Below are 17,040 nucleotides of genomic sequence, written 5' to 3' on the forward strand. Positions count from 1 at the left end.
AGCAACAAGCCCAACTTGCAGCTCTGCTTGCACTTCGTCGCAGCGCACTCCGTCTAAGCCCACTTATGTCCTCGGCAGTGTACGCGGTAATTCCTTCTCGGGATTTTTATATCGGTCGCACAGCGCCCCACTGTGTACCAGTCAGCATCGCCGAGTGCCATCCACGTGACTTCTGTTCAGCAGCGATTGGACGACGCCTCTCCTTTCTTTGTTCAGGCTTGAAACAGAGGCAAGAGAGGGAAATCCAGTTCTGTTTTTTTTCTCCTCCCTTTCAGGCTTGGTACCTTTGGTTCAGCAGACTCGCCATTTTTGTCGTTCAACGCAGTGAACGTAGTGATGCCAATTCATACTGAGGTCCCAAATGTGGGCCAGTGTACTAGGCATAACTAGAACTCTCGAATACTCACTCGTCTCCATATGCTATCACCACCGGAGCTCTCGAAAAGCCACTAGAGCAGGACGTTGCTTATGGTTAGATTTGACTATTGTTGATTATTACTGTTTATTGTAAACTCTCACCAACAGCCTGGGTGTTCTTGGGCGGTGCACTGTGTACACAAAAAATATAGAGCATAAAAACGACCATCCTACAAAAATGTAGTAAATTCAATAAGAGGAGAAAGAGCTGTGCTGAAAAACGAAGTGTTAACAATGAAAATCTGAACACAAAAACTATGTATTGCGAAGAATATGGTCTTAGAGGTTTCGTACAGAGTCCTGACACGAAATTTCAAATTTAAGATCCCAACGTAAACAGCCTACTTTGTACAGCTACGTTGTAACACGCGATATCTCTCAGAAAGTGTGTACTAAACCCGTTAATTATAACATTTTAAATCAATTTTATTCTTCGCATGCTCGTGAAAGCTCGAGAAAACCCTTTTGACATCGGCATCAGCCCGGCGCGTTGATCGACTAGCCCCAAACTGCCGACATCAGGGCTCCCGGGGCGTAGCCAACGTGCTGGCTGCTGCTTGCGCGCGCCGCTTCTACATGACGTCAAGTCACACTTTTGGGACTGACGTCATGCAGCCCGGGCGCGTACGACCCGGGCCATTATTAACGCGCAGGCACGCACTCGAGGTATTCTGTGCGCGCTTCCAGACCGGTTGCGGTGCGAAGAGAACGGTGACGTCATGAACCCCCTCAGGTCATGGCGGTTACCTGGGTGTTCGTTTCGTCGAAACCGAGAGTGATACAAATAAACCATGCTGTAAATCATTATTTACGCTGCGATCGACCATGTAATGCGCCATTCTATGATTGCTGCGGTGGTAGGCACCCATAGCAGCGAAACATAACCTGAAAGATGAAAGGTGTAAGATGTGCAAAAAAAGTGCAGATGTCATGTCTATACAAGAGAAGTATTCAAATCGAAAGTTTTGACGCGCACCTATATAAAATCATGCCATGCCAACAAAATGTCGACGTAACGTGAAAAATAATCGGTGAAACGCATGTTGGCATGGGCCGGTTGGTAACAGGCTCTTTGTTTTCTTGAAATGACATCCATGTTAGCAAAGTGGTCTGCTTGAAATCTCATATGAACTGGCTTAGAAGGTATGGGCTGTCGAATTCGGCATGAATACAGCTGAGAAGAAAAATGTCGTCGCGCCTGGTGCACTCGTTTTTTGTAGTTCTCTTGCGTTTTATCCCTGAAAATTGGATTTCTGGTTATGCTAACGTCTTGTTTCACCAGCCAGAATCCCGTGCACTCGCCACGTACTGACTTGAACTTGGCGCAATGAAGGCTAGGATCGAGGACGGCATCGTGTATTCACCGTTTCCTGATGTCGAGGTCCCGTGCTGCTCCTTCTACCAAGCGGCCAGGAAGGCGCTCCTGGATGATCCGTGCAAGCCAGCATTGGTGAGTCTTGGCCTGAAGGCAGGTGGTGGAATTATAATACAAAATCTAAATGCCACAGAACATTGCATAGAACCCCGAATAGGTTCTGTCAATGGCTGCATACTACGAAGCACCAAAGCTGCATTTATCCAAGAAGGCCATGTTGGAAACGGTGGGACTCTTCGACGATGTTGTTGTACTCTTTAGTAATCAAAGGAAAGCCATGCGACCAGAAAATGAGAAGAGGGAAGGAGGCTAGTTCGGAGTAGACGAAAAAAATCACCGTGTTGAAAGTGGTGAAATGGAGTTTGCCGAGTGAAAGCTGGGATTTGGCGCAGACGTCTTCCAGACAGCCGCTTTTGTAGCAGCAACTACCGCAATAAAATTGCACCACAGCCTATACATCAACGCTGCTTAGTCGGCGCAAAAGCGGAGTGAAGCTAAAGTTTTCTGAGCGATAGCTACGAAAGAGGTAGAGGCGCTAGCTTTACCTTTGCTGACCTTGGACGTCCGGCGGAACGAGGCGTTTTGTGGATTTGTACCGGGAGTAACCCAGCTTTCGCTATTAAAAATGCGTTTCTGCTAGGATTGCGTTTCTACATACGCAAAATACTCTGCGTGGTGGCGCAGGAAAACATCACGTATACTCCAAGAAACTTTGTGGAGGCTGCAACCAAAATGCATATCAACAAGGTTCCATGTACCACGAATAAACAAAGCAAACAGCTGGTACTTAAATATGGTAAAAAGTGAGACAAAACGGTATGAAAGAAAAAACGGGCTGTCGCTAGACCCGTAGAAGTGTTCGTTCTTGTGCTCCCGTTCTTTTTTTGTGCGTTATGCCATGTCAAAGCTTTATCCGCTACAAGCTCAAAATTCAGCGCCGAATAGGATGGCACTAAGACTTCATTGAAGAATTGCATTGTCACAAACCACCCCTTGCCCGCTCGCGCAAACAGTGGAGGCGCGATAACAGTTATATATGTTCGCAGGGTGGCCGGCCCGTGCGTGAGCATGTGTGCCGAAGTTGCTGGAGTGAATGAGAGGGTAGGGGGGTGCACGAGTACGTTTTAAACTAAACATTTTTACAGCATCAACAACATAAGATTACATGGGGACAGACAGCGCGTGACAAAAAAAAAAAAGAAAGATAAAAACCTTTACGTGGACATCGAATTTGGGCGCGCAGGGCGGCTAACGCATGGCCCTACTAGATAAGCTACCACCATAGAAAAAAAAAACCAAATACACAATGCGGGGAACAGAGATACACACTCTTTGGGGAGGCTTACATCTTAACCCTAGCAACAACAACAACAACAACGACAAAAAAAAAACATAGCAAGTACGCAAACTTCGCAAAAAAACACTTGAGGAGGAGGCATACGCCTTAACCCTAGGCGTGGCTATGGGTAACCGCGAGCTGAATGACGGAAAGTCACGGCGAAGGCGAGTCCGCTTCGCCGGGCAGCCGCTTACGTTTTTCAGGGATCCGGGGTGCGGAGTCTGGTCGGCCTTGAGACTCACGACGGCGGGGCGAACTCGATCCCGTAGATGAGGCGCTGGTCGTTCCGCCGCGGGCCTACCGACGAACTTCGCTAATCTTTCCCAGCGTCTTGCACATTGAAAAACTTCCAGTCGACTGCCCCAAGCTGCCGCTCGCACCCCCAAATAAACGTTGCCCGATCGCCCGATTGTCCCGCACATTTGCTCCCTCTTTCCCTGGGCCCCCGCCACCACGCCGCATCTGGGAGTCTGGGGCTGCTCGCGTGATTGTGACGTCGCTTTCCCGGAATCGGAGACGTCCGAGGTGGACTATACGGGACCCTCTTGGCGCACTGACCTCGCCTCCCAAGAAATCGGGATAGCCGCGAGTGAGCTGAACTCCAGTGATCCCGCCACGTGCGCTCTTCAGTGACAACGAAAAGCAGGAGAAAAAATAAACAAAGAAACAAACGCGGGAAAAGTGAACGGGCTTACTCAGGTGCCGAAGCGCGACCAAAAATGGCCGTCCCCTGCCGGGGAGGTTGTGATGTCGGCCGCCCGAATGTAAAAATTGAGGGCCTGGCCGGCCGTTTGTGACATATAACAGAGCTAAAACCTAAAGACAACTCGAAAATTGTGTGTTCTGCCCCATCACTCTTTAACGCGTATCACATACGCAGGTATTTCTCCGTAAATTTTGGTACATGGGGGCCTGTACATGGGCTATTTTGGGGATATACTGTAAATTCGTGCAATTATGCCGCGCTATTCGGATATTAGCGGACGGGTGTTTTGAAGTATCTTGTGTAGAGAAATTCCTGCACGAGAACAAGGAATGTCGGTGGCTCTACGTGGAAACAGAACGTAATCATAGGGAGAGAATAACGAACAATATTAAAAAAAATGAGCGCAAGCTCTCATCCCGCACCCCCCAAAACAAACTTATTTGATGACCCGCCGTTATAACGCAATAGGTCACGTGTGCGGCACAACTATAGGCCGGTGGACGCAGGAGCACTGGCAGTATGGCTGCTTCCCGTTCGTTGCTGTGGCCTAAAACAATACAAGTGTAAATATGAACCTGAAGTGCTTTGTTAAGTGACTTGGAGGCCATGCAGAATTATTCTGGCGTGCCCTGTTTGAGCCTACTGGTTTGAAAGACTCTTAGCGGAACCCATAAAAAGGGAGGCGTATCGAGGACAGTGGCTTGAAGGTTATGGGTCGGTTGACTAAGCTGTGTTAAGCGGAAACCGACACTGCAGAGAATTGCTGACGAATCTTGCAAAATACCTGTAACGATTGCAATTCCCGAAGGTATTCGCTACCCGAATGTTTTTCGCGCCAAAAAATTTCATGAAGGCCGGTTGTTGTTTGAATAGACCAGCTACACCATGCAATGCAATCTAATTCATTTGCGATCATTTTGCGTCATTCACCTCTAATGTAGGGGCCTTTGCAACACTACCATCTACCGCGAAGCTCAATGCGCAGGCATTACCCAACAAGGACGTGTCTACATCAGTGCCACGACTTCACGCACGGGACGTAACAACCGAAATATCTCTCAATAAAGTGCGTGTTTTTTTGGTGTTCTTCTATCAGGAGGAGTCTGCGGCTATGCGTTAGCAGCCGCGGCGCGAAACCGTGTCGTTTTCTTCAATTAGATAGATGCATCGCTTGCTTAACGTACGGGACTAGTTCAGATCGTAATTATTACTTATTGAATCGGATGGCAGTAATAACGCGTGAATGGTGGTGCTAAAGGCTGCCCCGTTGCAGGCCGTGTTTTGCCAAGAAGCTGTGGTGTCACACACCTGGCCGTGCCAACAAAGGTTGTGGGGTACCGTAATGAAGTATCTTTACAAAGCCTCATACTAAAGCTTCGAGGCATAATAGTCAGATAATTTTTATGATTGTCGAATGATTATAAGAAAGGGTCACTCAATTTGTGCAGTCGGATGGATCTATACTGCTGACGCGTGGAGAGCTACTTGTGAGATGTCAGCGGTATGCGGCAGGATTCCAACACCACGGCGTCCAACCAGGTGACAGGATCTGCGTCTACCTCAAAGATAACACCGAGAATTTCGCTGCAATGTGGGGCTGCGTCTTCGCCGGCGCAAGCATCATGCTGACAAGAGCTTTCCTGACTGAACGTATGTCAACTTGTTCTTTATGGCCTTAATTGAAAATAAACAATGAGCACTGTGTCAATAAAAATGAGTAGTGCACCTAAAGTAACTTTCAATGCGACATCATTACGGCAATGAAGATTTTTATATAGTGCTAGGCTCCAACAACAGTCATTCCCAGAATGTCATTCCCATCACATTCACAAAAAAGAAGGAACCCCTACGTTTTTCCTACGGCCAGAACATGAAGCATGTTAACGAAGTCAAGAACGTTGGCGTAACACTCTCACCGAACCTAAAATGGCATAAACATATAAACCTAGTCTGCTCGAAAGCGCTTCGGAAATTGGGCTTCTTGAAGCGAACGTTAAAAGATGCAACTCTAGAATGCAAAATAACAGCATACAAATTCCTGATACGGCCTTACTTGAATACGCCTCCGTTGTCTGGTCACCTCACTGCGCATGCGACATAGCAAAACTGGAAGGTGTTCAAAAAAAGCAATAAGATTCAGATATCACCGTTACGATCAGAATTCTTCGCCTTCGTCACACGCTATACGTCTATAACTCAAATCACTGGAACACAGACGTACTTGTGAGCGTATAGGCACTTTACACAAAATTGTGAACAAGATAATCACCATTGACATGCCCATTTCCGTTGCTAACTCAGGTGCAAACACTCGCAGGTCAAACCCCATTAACATCACGCCCTTCATGTCATTTCTAGATTGTTTTAAGTTTTCATTTTTGCCTTTCACAGCTGAATTGTGGAATAAGCTGGATGTTTCTCTCCGGAAGTTGCCTACCAATAGTTTTTTGAATGAACTACCAAAGCATGTGTTCTGTTAGTTTAGTGTGCATTCACTGTTATGGACCCACTCCTGCAATATCTCGAACTGTGAGACAGCAGTATTTGTAAATAAAATAAATAAATAAATAAAATAGTGGGCATGTGAAAATTGTAGGCAGGTTGCTGTCGCAGCCGAATGAGTATTTGGTTGTCAGGCCGTGAACTTGGGACGCCAGGTGTCACCGTCATTCGCCCACCACCATTGGGCGGGAACCTGGCGAGTCCGAACACTATTCGCAATTAGAATCTACGCTTCGGTATTGAGGGGAGCTTCATGAAACCAGCATGACACACTCGCGATATAGTAATTAGTTGATGCCGCAGCTTCGGAATTCTTTTCTGTTCGGAGTCCGTAAACAGACCTAAGTGTACTATTATGAGCAATATGAAAGGGAACGCAGGAACGCGTGGCAAACAGCCTCGAAGCAGACTCGGAGCGATACGCGGATGGCGCTGTGCAAAACAAAGAGGGAAAGGAGGGTGCTCTTCCAGTAACTGTTGGCACTCCCACCACGCTGGCATTTCTACAAAGCAGCAGTTTACGTCATTTCGCCGATAATATGGTGTCGTACGACAGCGGACAACACGCACGGCGGGATGGGGAACAGCTGTTAGAACAGCATCCCCCTTTACACATTGTTTCCGACGGCGGCCGCTGCATATCATTGATAGCTGGGTCTGAGGGTGTTTTTTACGGGTTCCTGTGTTCCCTTTCATATTGCTCATAATAGTGCTCCGGAAGGTGCGTTTTGTGTGGGCAAAGAGCAAAGGATTGTTTAATTCACATGTCGGATCGTGCGCGTACATTCCTTGATTCCTCTACTGCCATCTTTTTTTTAATTAACAAAACGGGAACTTTTGGCGCAGCATGCTACAAAACACTTTCAATTTTTCGTCTCATGAACACATAATGCTTTCGCATAAACAAAAAAATGCGCGGCAATCCACTCTGTGAAGGTGGTTGGAAAGCGAAGCTGTAAACGACACCCGCAACGATTACCCAAGCACCCTCACTTGAATCCACAGACGTGGCTCTACAAAGGGTGAAACAAGACACAAGTAAAATGTACTTAACTACGCCCTGTATTACTTCAAAGCGATATTTTTTGCTAAGGTTAAATCAATGCATCATTCATGAACGGTGGTTGGTTGAGTTGTGCTGGTGAAGCACATGAGTGGGAACTATTTTTTTTATAAAATGAAAGGAAGCTGAAACACTGTCTTAGACTATATCACTTCTCTTCCGTCTCTGCTGCATGCCGACGGAGTCGACGAGATCGGCGGCAGAGACAGAAAAGTGAGATGACATGCGTTGGTGTGAGCTTCCTTTAATGTTTATAGCTCCTAAAGCATGCGCAAAGCACGTACACGGCCGCTACACGTGCTGTACGTGGGTGGGGAGCACAGTGGCGTGAGAGGCCGCGTGACGCTATCACCGGGCATTTAGCGGTAACGCAGGAGGTAAACCCTCAGATGTGCTCGGGGAGTTCACCGTCTGTATCCCCCGTCTCCATGTGGGCTCGTAGCTCAATCGGTAAGACAAGGGGCTCTCGCTTCGTTTTAGGGGCGAAGCTCCTTAAGGCGTGGGTCTGTCCATCCTCGACGTATGTATGTAGCCACCTCTAGTTTAGTTCTTGGATTGTTTACTAGATGGCGTGGCTACCTCTAGTTTAGTTCTTGGATTGTTTACTAGATGGCGGTACTTGTATATGATGAAAAGATGCGCTTGGATTGTTTACTAGATGGCGTGGCTACCTCTAGTTTAGTTCTTGGATTGTTTACTAGATGGCGGGGAGCGTTGTAATAAAATCCGTTCGCTGTTGGCGCGCGCTCGGAGTCGCCCGATGGATAAGGCTGCAGATGTGCGAGCCCGCGAGGCAGAAGCGCTCCGTGAAGCTGCGCGACGCCGCCGCCAAGATCCTGCCGTACGAGAGCGGGAGGCCGAAGCGTGTCGTCTGGCTGCGCGACGACGCCGCCAAGATCCCAGCGTTCGAGAACGAGAGGCCCAAGCGTCACGGCAACGGCGCGAGGACCCTGCCGTACGCGAAGCGGCACGGCTGCGGCGCGAAGAGGATCTCCAAAACGTCAGAGAACGGGAAGCGGCGAGAAAGCGCGCGTATCGGCAGGCAGACCCCGATGCAGTGAGAGCTCGTGAGGCGTCTGCAAAACGCATCAGGCGAGCTCAGCCCCATGGTGCCGACGCGCGGTTTAAGCGAGACTTTCTAGACGTTACGTTCGGACACAGATGTAGTGGGCGAACTTTCACTGAAGAGTCACGGTTTTACCGATGATTTCCCCTCAGGACCTTCGCCCACTCATCATCATTCACCCCGTGGATATGCTGTGAATTTTTTTGTGTTCGTGGCAGGGTCCATTTTGGGGTGTCAGTAACTTATGTTATTTGTTCGCGGGAGTTTTCTGTTGACACCAACGATGGCGACAGAACCCTTGTGGGTAGAAATAAAAGGCGTCGCTTCAAAATGGGCATAAGTTACAGGGTAGTGAGTCGATGTGAGTCTTATGCAAATACTGCCTTCTCATAGAGGGTTTCGGCGGTGCAGCAGTGCGCCTAAAACTGTCATGGAGGGGCGTTGGTAGTGCGAAGCGGTTACGTACAGCGCGCATCACTGGTCATTTGCACATGCCCGCAGTTTCATCAGCGACGATTTTAACGTGGTAAGCTCAGGGATGCCCGGTAATCCAGCTCAGTCTACACCCGTTTAACGGCATGGTCTGCAGATATTCCATTGTGCGAATCTGCTTGTCTCCGAGTGCTTGAAGCAAGCCGCCAGAAGCGCTACCTACAGATAGATGGATACCTTGACAAAGAGCGTCCGGAAAGAGAAGCTGGGCATGGAGAGACATTCGCTGCACTGGACATATGCATGCAGTTCCATGTTCTGGGGCAGAGACTCCTGAGGTGTCTTGCGCCATCTACATACGGCGAATAAAACTAACCGCGTACTGTGCTTGCTTGTTCTTCGTGTCTAGCTAAAGCATCTCATTAGAAGAGTGGATTCCTGAATGTATATTGCAAACAAAATATTCGATTGGGTGGTAAGAGTTTCCGCCTTGACACGAGAATCCGAGTAATCTGTTTGTTTATCGCGTTAAAACAAGACGTGTCGTTTGAAGTACTTGTCGCGTGCGGAGGAAACCACCATAGAAATCTATGGAGTAGTGGTGGTCAACAGCGAGGTGACCTTTTATGTGAAAAAAAAAAATCGGTGATAAATACCGCCGTTAAGCTATGCAAGAAAGGTCCATTACAACGTTCGTACACGCTAGAAGCAACAAAGGGCTACGAAGAAACGCGAAGGTTTCTTCGCGAAGGCTTTGGTGGTACGAAGGCTTTGGTGGTACGAAAACGCGAAGGCTTTGCTGGTACACTCATTAGAGAAAACTTCATTTCTAAACAAATTCCAGACATTCGTCGCTCGCATTGTGATTTCCAGCAAAAGATGTTTAAAGAGTGTGGGGGAGCACCTGTTGAAATTAACAGAAAAGTAAATGCCGTCAAAAGAGTGACCACAGCAGGCAAATAAGCGACCACACCAGTATTCCCAATTAAGAGGATGACCGCCTGCTGGCGTAGGTTACAAACAGGATGAGCCTTGGCGCTTGCCAAGGTTAAAGTGCCCCGGTAACTAGAACATGACATGCATAGTTCCGCTTGAGTGCCAGTTGGTTGGTACTTTAACGAAATATGATACGCCATAAGAATGGTCATACCACGGTGAAACGTTACACAGACGTTAGCCGAAGATTGTAAAGAAAACGATCATGGGAATGTTTTGCTTGTGTGCATGCATTTAAATTTTCCCGCAATAACCATTTCTAAACCTGGCCATAAGAGCCTGCAGTTGAGCTCTTTTATTCCCCCTGGAAAACCTGGTAACGACTGGAACAGGAGCCCTCAAAGAAACAGGACGTGCAAGTGCTCTTTAATTTTCTGGATGTTTTTTGTTTACTCCAGGTGAATTGCGCCACCAAATCAATGACTGTGACTGCACTCACGTTTTCACCGATGTTGAATTTGCCGAGGAAATCACGAAGGCAGCATCATCGTTGAAATTGAAGGTGAGAGGGCGTATTTTCATCTTCATGGAAGAGTGAAATGCAATATGTGGTGTCTAGGAGTGTAAGGGTCCGGCGCAAGTCCCGGCCGCTGCGGCCGCTACGAAATGTCTACCGTCAAAATTCTCTTCATGTGGGCACGTGTTTCGAAAAAAAAAACATTTCGGTCCTGACGGCTCATCCCGGGATGAGGTTACAGTAGTTGAAATAATGACCGTGAAGGTAATGATTAGCGCATGTCTTCACTATGCGCTGTGTATCACTTCGAGCTTTGTCTACCGGAACACACATGGCGCTAGGCGATTGTTGTGGTATAACATTTACCAATCTCACTGGCCTGAGTTTCCAATTTGTGCTAGAGATGCCACCTCAGGCAGCTATAATCATCAGTAGTAGCGATGCCGTCATCTAGAACTTCAGTGTACAAAGCGTTTTCGTCTTTTTATCTGAGCACATCATCTTTGAAAGAGTACCGTCTGCATGGAATGAAGTCAGAATTTTGTTGCCAGGTCCTGGCAAATTAACACAAAATATTCTCGCACCATGGTTTGCGGCAATGTAAAGATGGTAAATTTCATACCACAACAATCGCCTAGCGTCATGTGTGTTCCGGTAGACAACGCTCGAAGTGAGACACAACGCAGAGTGCACGTAACAATTTAGTTCACGGAGTTATCCCTCCTGACAAAGTTGACACTGAATATACTAAAGTAATGAAATGACTCTTGAGCCCCTCCTCCCGCCTCGAAATGATTCGCCGGAGTGAGTTTCACTCACTGGTGTGACGTAAGTAGCTCCTTAGAATTTGCGCGCCAAGCTTGATACCCTAGCATTTCCAACAGTAGTGGTATTCCCGCCTTACTTAGTGTGACAGGAGTGTACACAATTTTACATTCCAAATTATTTGAGGACATTTGTTGGAGTTAGTTTTATGTGGTTGTGAAATAATGGGTAGGTGGACGCATCGTCGCCCAATCTCCGAGCACGAAGGCCTTGGGTATGCTATTCATTTAGGAACATACTGCAGGCCAGAGGCCCAAGCAGGAGGAGCGCAAAGTGGTAACAATATCAAAGATACAATATTGACAACAGCAAAAGCAGAAAGAACGAAAGGAAGTAGAAAACATTGATCGCCAGGCGCATCTAAACAGACACAGCTAAACATTTGCTTCCGATACACCAAGAGAGTTAAGGAAACTTTCGGCTGTATTGTTCTATTCAACAATTGCGTGAAAAAAATTGAAACAGATTGGAAGAAGCTAACAACAGGACTAAGAACACAGAATGAGAACGACGAGTACGGCGAGTAGCCAAGGGTTGCAAGACGGGACTGCAGTTTAAAGCAAGTTTCCGGAGGTAAAATAAATACAAGAATTTAAGGCGCACAAACTTTCTTCCAGACTTTCTTCGAGGATGTAGGCAGTCAGAGACGAGACGGACAGGGCAACATTACGTACAACCTGGACGAGATAATAAGGGTAGCAGAAAGATCCTGCACCAACCTGTATGCCAGCGACGTTGGACCAGTAAAATTACTGAGAGTACAAGCTCAGCTTGGGATGTCCCACTAGCAACTAAAGAGGAAGTAGGAAAAACTCTCAACATCTTGAAAATAGGAGAAGATTCAGGTGATGACGGCATAACCATGGATCTCTTCAAGGAGGGATGAGATATTACAATGGAAAAGCTTGTTGTAATATTTTGGGAATGCTTGAAGACTCATAAAGTGCCCATAGCATGGAAAAACGCCAACATCATTCTGATTCTTAAGAAGGGAGATCCCAAGGACTTAAAGAATTACAGAGCCATCAGCCTATTCTCAGTTGTTTACAAGCTCTTTAGAAAAGTTATGGTTAGCCGCATAGCTGACAGCCTCGGTTCTCAACAACTAACAGAGGAGGCAAGGATTAGGAAAGGGTACGCAGCAATGGACTACATCCATGTCGTCAATCAATTGATAGAAAAATTCGGAAAGTACGTGAACCCCTTTAATGGAATGTAAAGATGATGAGAAAGCGTTTGATTTTGTGCTCACCCCAGCCGGGAAAGAAGCACTAGAAGACCAGGGAATAAAGGAGAGCTACATAATCTTTTTAGAAGACATATATAAGGAAAGTACAATGAGGATAACTCTCGACAAGAAAAGAAATACATTTCCGATGCGAAATTTAGTAAGACAGGGGATACCATAGCGTCAAAAGTTTCCAGAACATGTCTGGACGGGGTATGTAGAAAGCTTGGTTGGGGAAATGCAAGAATAAGGATAAACGGGGAATACTTGAGCCATTTGAGGTTTGCGGACGACATATTGTAGCTAAGTGAGGTTGCAGAGCACAGGCAAACAATGCTTGAGGAATCGAATCAGAAATCACGGCCATGGGGCTGAAATAAATATGAATAAATCTGAAGTAGTCAGGAATATGCATGCCAAAAACGTTCTTTTCAGCTTAGGAAATGAAACGCTAGAAGAACTTAACGATTTAGACGTCCTTGGACAGATGGTTAGTGCTGACCCGAAGCACGAGAGAAAAATCAAGTGCAGAATAGGTATTAATTGGGGAGCACTCGACAAGCACTCCCACATAATGAAAAATAAGCTACCTCTGTCCCTCAAAAGAGCAATCTACAACCAGTGCATACGGCCGGTGATTACACACGGCACTGAAACTTGGCACCTTACCAAACAACTGGACAGCAAACTTAGGTCGGCACAACGAGCCATGGAAAAAAGTATGTTAGGAATAGTACTCAGGGACAGAAAACGAGCCACATAGATCAAGAATAAACTAGAATAGAGGATATAATTGTTGAAATAAAGAAAAAGAAATGGGCTCCGGGTATGAGGAGGCTGCCGTAAAAGCTCTCTCTTAAGGACAACTATAGGCTCTCTCTCTCTCTCTCTCTCTCTCTCTCTCTCTCTCTCTCTCTCTCTCTCTCTCTCTCAAAATTAGGGTTCCGCGTGGTGTGACTGTACTGCAGGGGTTCATTCACTTACCCGCCTTCCAGAGGACGTTTCCGGGTCCGGTCGCGTTCAGGCAACGCTTGTTTATGTTTGAGATGCAGGCACGTGGAATTTTTGGCCATCCGCCACTCACTTTGCTCTGCTTTTCTCCTTTCGGGACATACAATGCTTTTGCAGTAATACGGAGCCCTGATATTCAAGATAACGTGTTGCTGGGCGTGCTGGTTGAGGTCCACATACATACTGAGTGGCGCAAACACACAACACACAAGAAAGAAGACACGGACAGGCGCTAGCATAGTAGCGCCTGTCCGTGTCTTATTTCTTGAGTGTTGTGTATTTGCGCCACTCAGTATATTTGTAGCCCTGATATTGTTTACCGATGCATATTTCTGTTTGTGTTTTCTTGTGTTTCTCTGCGTGACCCTTGGGATACCCATGTATCTTTCAACTGTGTAACGGTATTCCATCCGTGCTATTGATGTTCTACGCTGCCTGCAAACTGCAGCTTTAAAGCGAAGCATTTTATTCCGCAGTGATGGCAACCGTCCTTCCCCAAAACGCTCTGCAGGAAAGCCAACTTGAAAAAACGTGTCGCACAAAATGATGATGACTATAATCGAAGGAGGTGCAAGGCTAAAATACTCATAAATAATTTCCGACTTGCACTTCAGCCCGCAAAAATGCGTGCAGTTTTGTTGGTGTAAGCTCCAGTTTCACAGTATAGAAAAACTATACGGACAATATATCCTCAAGACGCGCCTGGCGACGTTTTTTTTTTTTTTTCAGCGGGGCTTACGTTTGCTCTGTACTGAGCAGCTATCTCCAATTATCCTTCAGAATTTCTTGCAAAAGCCTGCTTACACTTTACGAACGCAGGGATGGTTTGCCACGGGAACAGCAAAAGGCTTCATCGCCATCAATGACTTCGTGAACATAGATGAGGTGAAGTTCATGGAGGTTCCCATCGAAGACCCACGTAACTCCGTGCTTGCAATCTGCTACACCTCGGGTACAACGGGCCAGCCAAAGGGCGTCGTTGGTACACATTATGGTTTCGTGGCACACATTGCTACAACAGAGTAAGTGTGTGCTTCTGAAAGGCGACATTTCGAAGCTTGAATTTGGCTCTTATCATCATGGCCTAAAATTTGCGTACGCTCTCTTTCTTACTGCGTTCCTTGCCTAAAAAGAATGTAAACTTGTTTTTGTTTATGGAATTCCAAGTTGTAGGAGGGAGACCCAGTGTGAATTGTAATGCACGTGGCGGGTTTCTTGCACTCTTACATCCCGGCTTTTCGCTGCTTGAAGTAAAAAACAGACCGAATGGAACGGAAATATGACTTCACTGGTGTGATTCCTCTCGATGCTTTTGCGGCCGTTGTAAAAATTGGGAAATGTAGCTCGGGGTCAATCATAAAAAGCGCCACAAATAAGGCGTGTCAGTTTTGAAGAATTGTTCGTGTAGTATTGCTAGGAAAACCATACAATTTTTTTTACGCGAACGCGGAGGGCTGTTATATCCAAAGCTGTAGAGTTTGACCAGCAGATCTGCACACACTGCTTATTAACACCCGGGAGTTCAAACAAAGCCACCTCATGCCCAGACGATGCCGACATGTCGAGTAAATGTATCTCTGTATTTCGTCACCTCCGCATATCGATCAAACAAAACCCCCGAGCTGCACTCAAATCGTCCAAGAAACAGTATGGTAATCACCGCCAAGCGTCTCAACTAGGTCACTGCCGATTGCAAACGAGAACGTTTGGACCTTGGGGCTGCATTTTCGTACCCACTGGGGATGGACCAGTTGTGACGTTTTTCCCAAGAGTTGTGGTTGTTCTCAGTGCATCCCAGAAAACTTTACAGGAACACCCATAAAGCACATCACAGTTATGAGCTTTTCAGTTCTCGACTTTTGAACTTCTGAAGCAAGCGGAATATTCAGTGGTTGGCCTGTCATTTGCGCTGCTTCATTATTTATTTATTTATTTCAATACATTAAAAGGCCACAGGGCATTACACAAGGGTATACATCACTGTAGTTAAAATAGTATCAGTGAAGCGGCATGCTTGGGGGAAAACTCTCGCTAATTCAAACCTGAAACACGTGCCACGGTTAATTTGAACAATATTGGCCGTCCGCACAGACTAGTTTTCGTTAAACTAGAAGCTGAAGGACAAAGTTCAATGAGTCACTAGAGCCCGCATCTTTCCAAACCAAAACCGCGTGCTTGATCCGCGTACACTGAAGCAGCTTGCATAAACCACGCGGCCTAGCTTTGCTCGCTTGCGGAGCACAGTCCCTTTCTTTGTCCCGCTGGCGCTGCCCTTTTTTAACACAAAAGATTTTATGCCGGGATACACCAAGGTCTCACTGACGTCATATCCTTCACGGAAATGGCATCGCCAGAAAAAGTTCTGTTGACGCGGTTGCGCCCGGATAAGAGCCTACACTGTAAACGCAAACTGGCCGGAAATGGAGTTTTAATCAAGTAATGTGCCCTGAAAAGTACCTATAGCAAAAAATGTACTCCCTAGGCATGATCTAAAGAAGTGGACGAACCTCCACGGTAGTACCGTTGCCCATCCGGGTAGCAAAAGGGAGGATTTAGAACGACTTAACACCATTTGTGAGATGGCGTTCGGTTCCTTGTATACTACCACGTCCACAATAAACGCCCTATCGAGGTAATCATCTCAAGCGGGCGGTCGCCATGTTAGTCTTCTGTTGTCTCCGTGCACCAGCACTTCAACCGTGGCCTAATGCTAATTAGAACGAGTAAGCAGGACGCAACGGTTGCACGCAGCTACAAAACCAATACCGTACGTATACCCGTATAGATGCTTCAACCAGCGCGATCACAGGCAGAGAGCGCGGCCGTGTTGTCTCAATCTGTTTATTTTGGCGATAGGTGGTGTCAAACTCTGCTGCTAACGAAGAGGCAGTTCTCGCCGTTGCAAACAATTGCAACGTTCATCTGCTTCGCTTGCTTGCGAATACATAGACGATTTAAATTCCCGTGCCAGCGCGCCAACGCACCCGACTGCAGCGACTCAACTTGCCCTGGCGGCACGACTGGCTGCCCGGATGTATACAACCTCTGTGTCTGTGCTATCAACGCAGCGCGGCCGGTGACTCGGCGCGGCCGGAGCTTCAAGCCTCGCCTTGGGCCGTCGTTTTTTCATATTTGTGAAGGACTAGTAGTGCCATTTGGTGGAAAGATTTTCATGTGCCCCTGTCACACGAGGAACGGCCGCAAACAGCATTTGGATACGGCGACAGGTGTGGACAGCTCGCTGGTAAGTGGTCTTTCATCAGTCGATGCGTTTGTCAAACGTTTGGATAGGGTTAACAGCGAAGTACCCGGGTACCCGTGCCGCTCACCGCTCGTACGCGCACGGGCAAAGAAAAAAGCGCACACTCGTATTATTTTACTTGTTTGTGGGTTTTGGGGTATGCGTTCGCATTCTTTTGTAGGCTGGTTTGTAACAGGGCATTCGAGGTAAAATCGTTTGTCGCGCGCGGCGTCGTTTCAAAGCAACGTGACGGTTACTTCGTGCTGGCGAAAATCAGCGCAGTCAGACGGAAGCGGTAAGGAAGGTAGAGAGGTCGGGGAAGAGGGCGCTAATATATAAAAGAAAGCGTAATGCAAGACGAGAAATATAACACAACCCGCCT

General features: G+C 47.0%; 1 protein-coding gene across 1 annotated transcript in view; it reads left to right on the top strand.

The window, feature by feature from the left end:
- The first annotated feature begins 1,741 nt into the window (after positions 1 to 1,741).
- Positions 1,742 to 17,040, top strand: part of LOC144175835 (uncharacterized) — a 46,317-nt gene continuing 31,018 nt past the window's right edge. The window contains exons 1-4 of the mRNA XM_077704848.1: positions 1,742 to 1,867; positions 5,286 to 5,487; positions 10,295 to 10,398; positions 14,237 to 14,439. Of these exons, the coding sequence (XP_077560974.1) occupies positions 1,745 to 1,867; positions 5,286 to 5,487; positions 10,295 to 10,398; positions 14,237 to 14,439 (632 nt within the window). The 5' untranslated portion in view covers positions 1,742 to 1,744. The remainder of the gene's footprint in view (positions 1,868 to 5,285; positions 5,488 to 10,294; positions 10,399 to 14,236; positions 14,440 to 17,040) is intronic.

The sequence above is a fragment of the Haemaphysalis longicornis genome, unplaced genomic scaffold (genome assembly GCF_048455015.1).
Source record: "Haemaphysalis longicornis isolate Haplotype H1 unplaced genomic scaffold, Haemaphysalis longicornis Haplotype H1 scaffold_3, whole genome shotgun sequence".
In the NCBI taxonomy this organism is placed as follows: Eukaryota; Metazoa; Arthropoda; class Arachnida; order Ixodida; family Ixodidae; genus Haemaphysalis; species Haemaphysalis longicornis.